Source organism: Macadamia integrifolia, chromosome 5 (assembly GCF_013358625.1).
Source record: "Macadamia integrifolia cultivar HAES 741 chromosome 5, SCU_Mint_v3, whole genome shotgun sequence".
Taxonomy (NCBI): Eukaryota; Viridiplantae; Streptophyta; class Magnoliopsida; order Proteales; family Proteaceae; genus Macadamia; species Macadamia integrifolia.
In genome coordinates, this window is record NC_056561.1 from 21,814,066 (window position 1) to 21,818,499 (window position 4,434).

At 38.1% G+C, this 4,434-nt stretch overlaps 1 protein-coding gene across 2 annotated transcripts; it reads right to left on the reverse strand.

Moving 5' to 3' along the window:
* Positions 1-1,415: 1,415 nt before the first annotated feature.
* Positions 1,416-2,692, reverse strand: LOC122078586 (ethylene-responsive transcription factor RAP2-3-like). 2 transcript variants are annotated; one of them, XM_042644622.1, is made up of 2 exons: positions 2,444-2,692; positions 1,416-2,218 (listed from the first exon to the last, which is right to left on the reverse strand). In XM_042644622.1, the coding sequence occupies exons 1-2, from the start codon at positions 2,613-2,615 to the stop codon at positions 1,626-1,628; spliced, it is 765 nt and encodes a 254-aa protein (XP_042500556.1). In that variant the 5' UTR covers positions 2,616-2,692; the 3' UTR covers positions 1,416-1,625. The 2 variants fall into 2 exon arrangements, with proteins under 2 accessions (XP_042500556.1, XP_042500557.1); XM_042644623.1 differs by having other exon boundaries at positions 1,416-2,209; positions 2,444-2,691.
* Positions 2,693-4,434: the final 1,742 nt, after the last annotated feature.

Here is a 4,434-nt window from a genome sequence, read left to right on the forward strand (position 1 = left end):
TTTAGGGCAAAATAATTATGTTGGTCTTGCTTAGGAAATGTTAGACTTACGGAATAATGAAAGCACATGCAAAAGCATTTTCAACACACATAGAGGGTTGCAACGTGCTCTTTTCACACCTGCTTGTGTCTGGACATTTCTTGTGCTAGACCAACATGGTTTTTTTTCGCTTAATTTTAACTTGTTCTTACTATTAAATATATTTGATTTTTCAAATAATTTATAAGTGTTATATTGATAAAAAATAACAAACACATGATTAGATGACGGACATAGATTTTACATCCATCAGTGTGGGCGGGGAAGAATCTCCCTCACCACTCCAATCATGATGCACGAAATGGTTTTGTTTAATAAGGGGATTAACATGATGTTTTAGAAGAGAGAGTAGCAAAAAAAATCCGTATATACTAAGTAATCAGGATATGTTTCCCTTAACACCACATGTGATAGAGTAGTACTAGCTATTGGACTATTCGGAGGGAAGGGGCTGAGGTAGGTAGGCACTAATCATAGAAAACTGGGATTCAAGCAAACAAGTTTCGAGTACGGATTGTTGGACTAGTACCAACTTACAAATTCGCTATCAGAACAAATAAGAAAGAAAGAAAGATTCAATGAATCCCAAGAAACTACTAATACTAGATGGCCGTCCTTCCTTGCTATTGTAAATTCAATTCGTTGCGAAAAAAAGTGAAGAGTAGCAAGGCTATACATGAATGAACAGTTAGTCACCCCCTTGGTCTTAACTTTTTTCCCAAAGTATAAACTTTGCAAAATAAGAAATTTCATGGAAACAACAGTGAGAAAGTTTTCTTCATCCATGATAAATGAAATACGTATGAAAGGTCATATCGTTACCTCCCCCTCCCCCTCTAATATGTGGAAAGTCAAAAATACCTTTCATTAATCTCTTATACCCATCTAACATAAACGATGGCTATTAGTAAAGAAATACCTCTTTCACCACTATTTGAGGAAAACTTGATCCTAATAACATCTAGATCTTTTTTTTCTTTTTTTGTTTTTTCATCCATAGTGATCAAAGGAATTCCTTCACCATAGGCATCATCAGTGAAAACTATAATATCTCCAAGGGCAAAAGATTGAGTGCACTTTCATTTTTAATAGACGAACTATCCATCGATAGAATCCGAATATCATAAAGTAATAATAAAAGTGATTACTTTATTTTTTTTAGCAGAAAATCCCACAAGCATAATTGATGGATCAATAATAAAAATAGGATGAGTGGATACCTTGTATTTTAAGGAAAGAGAGAGCGAAAAAAGGGTTCAGATACATTGCACCGACGTCGACGTGACTCCGCATAAAAATCCAATTCCGTTCCCAAACGGTCAACACGTTCACTGCATCAGTCATCCCTCCACGACAAAAAAAGAAACATGATGACGTCATCAAACTCATCCCACCACATGCCACATTTATTTAATTTACAATAATAGTACTAATCTTGTTTAATTAAGGTCTTACATTTCGATTATTTATAGAAAACCACAACTAATAATAATAGTAAACCACACGCGCCACACACACATGTTAAGAGAGAGAGAGAGAGGGACGTAGAGTACTGTCTCCCTCTTAAGTAGCATAGTAAATGAGTTTCAGTAAACGAGATGATGAGGAGTTAGGAGGACGTCGTCCCACAACCAAACATCATCCAACTCGTTTGGGCTGGCCACCTCTGACTCAGATGACTCGGGCTTCAGCCCCAGAAACGATTCCAAACTTGATATCTGCCCTTTCATCATCATCTCATCGTCACCACTGGTAGCTTGATTATTGGTATTACTACTCATCGGTGGTCCTATCTCTTCCTCTTTTAATGGATAACCCATCAGTTCCTGGAAACTCTTCTGGCCCGTCTCTGGTTCAAGAGAATCAAGGCACTGCCTTTTAGCTGGTCCAGGACCTGGGAAGTTGAGCTTAGCCTTGTTGCCTCGGATTCCCTTTGCTGCCTCATCATATGCTATGGCAGCTTCTTCTGCGGTATTGTAAGTGCCAAGCCAAACGCGGACTCCCTTTCTTGGGTCTCGTATCTCAGCTGCCCATTTTCCCCATGGCCTCTGCCTTATGCCCCTATAGATATTCTTCCTTTCTGTTCTTTTTCCTCCTCCTCCTTTCTTGCTCTTGCTCTTCTCCTTCCCCGCATCGGAGCTCGTCTTTTTCGATTTCTTAGTACTCGTCCCTGAGACTCCAACCAAGGTTTCAACAAATATCGAAAATGAGTAGCTCAATGTAAAGACTTATAGATACTTGTACACATCAAGAAATAAAAAAATTTATACAAAAACTTCAAAAAGAAATGAAAATAAATATCGAAAGTGAGTAACTTGATATAAAGAGTTATAGATACTTGTACACACCAAGAAATAAAAAAATTTATACTAAAAGCTTCAAAAAGGAATGGAATACTAATTACCTTTGGATGGTTTCTGGGGTTCATCAGATGACTGAGTAGAGCTATCTTTCTCACTGAAATCGAAGCCCAGGAGATCGGAGATGGTATCGAAGTCGGACCAGAGATCCTGAGTAGTCAGATCCCGGCAACGTTTGACGGCGATGAAGTCGGAAATGATTGCTCCTCCACACATCTTTCTTCTCTTCTTGCTTTCATTTATTTTTTTGCTTCCTTCTATTATTTATGAACAAGATGTGAGAGAAAACATAACCCCACCCATGCCGCTTATATTTATAGGGCGTACCGTTGCTATCGTATATCCTATTATAAAATGGACAAAACCGTAAGATAGATACCTTTTCCTATCATCTGATGCATCTCGTGAGTTATCACTTAGCTGGTTTGAGGTGACGAGAAATTCTGAAAATTGAAAGGGACAAAAACAAAGGAGATGAGATTTGGGATAGCTACGAGGGTATTGTGAACTGGGAAGCGACAGGGACCGTACGATCTCTTGCTAAGATCGAGAAGTAACGATTTGGGTGGGGCCCTTCTTTTGGTTATCTCATCTGACAATTTGTACACGTGGCTAATTCTGAATTAGAGATTCGATGTTGTTTAGGTTTGTAACGTACGTTGCAGTGCTTACAAAATTTAACGGCCGTGCGGAATTGCGAGGCAAGTGGGTGTTGGAACCTGCCGTTAGGGATGATCTAACTTATTAAATGGCGAAATTGCCCCTGGAATTCTAACAAAATATCGAAACTAACCGTTCACTTCCAAATAAGGGTGTCTGCTTCCATTCCAAACCGGTTGGATCGACCAAAATGACCGGTTCAGACCAAAACAAATCGAACTAAACCGTCTCCAGTTTATTTTGGTTTTATAAACTGGTAGGATGGAAATCCGGAAAGATCGATTGAAAACCCAATTTTTTTTTTTTTTTTTTGGTAAACATTATTTTAAAGATATAAAAGTGAAAAATTAGGCACCATTTGGTTTGACAATTGACAACCTGAAAGCAAAAGGTTCAATTTTTTATAACAAAGAACAGAAGCAATGAAATGAAATATGTAGATGTGTTGGTGTGATTTTGTCTTTTCCCCAATCTCCGGATTCTAATGTCATCATCCCCAAATCATGAAAACAAGAGCAAGAGTAGGCTAAGAACTAAGAAGAGTTGGAATTATCATCTAGATGGACAGAATATTAATGTGGATCCCAATTTTTATTATAAAGACGGGAAAGACCCCACTACTTATTATATGGGAAGAGTATAAAAGAAGAGATTGTGCATTGAAGCGTCTAGTAGGAGTTAAGATAATCATTTTTCCACCCTTGTGTTTGGTATAGGATCGAACAATCGTATAGCATTATTTTCTCAATAAAAGAATTTGTATAAGGGTAGCATATCAATTTTTTCCCTTCAAACAATAACAATTGTTTTCAAGCAATTTTCATGTCTCTCTCTCCTCTATAAAATAAGGTATATAGATTCTTTTCACATGGGGAGGAGAGAGACACACAAGTGAGCTGTTGTAGGCCATTTTGCATTATTTCATTTATGGAAAAAGGCTGGGTATGTTAGCAGTATGCCCAAATCTGTGTGTATCTCTCTCTTCCTCGTCTTAGAAAAGTTTCCCAAGTCTTTCCTATTCCAACCCTTCCATTGGTTAAGCCACTAACTCTAAGAAAGCAAGTCGCATAACCAACCTCTTTCTTTCATATGTGGAGAAATTAAGAATGTTGTTAAACTGCATAGCATATGCTAGTACCTCCTTGCATTTCTCTTTATCCTCCCTCCTCGTGTAGATGGAAGGCGGTAATTTCGAGTCTTTTTCCGTGGACAGTGTGAGATGAGTTATGATGATTACCCGCAAAGGAGATGAGTTATGATGATTACCCGCAAAGGAGAGGAACCTCTTTCGAGAGATGGAGAGAGAGAGAGAACACAAAATACCATTGTAAAGAACAGATACCGGAGGTGCTTTTGACATCAGACCTAAAATATC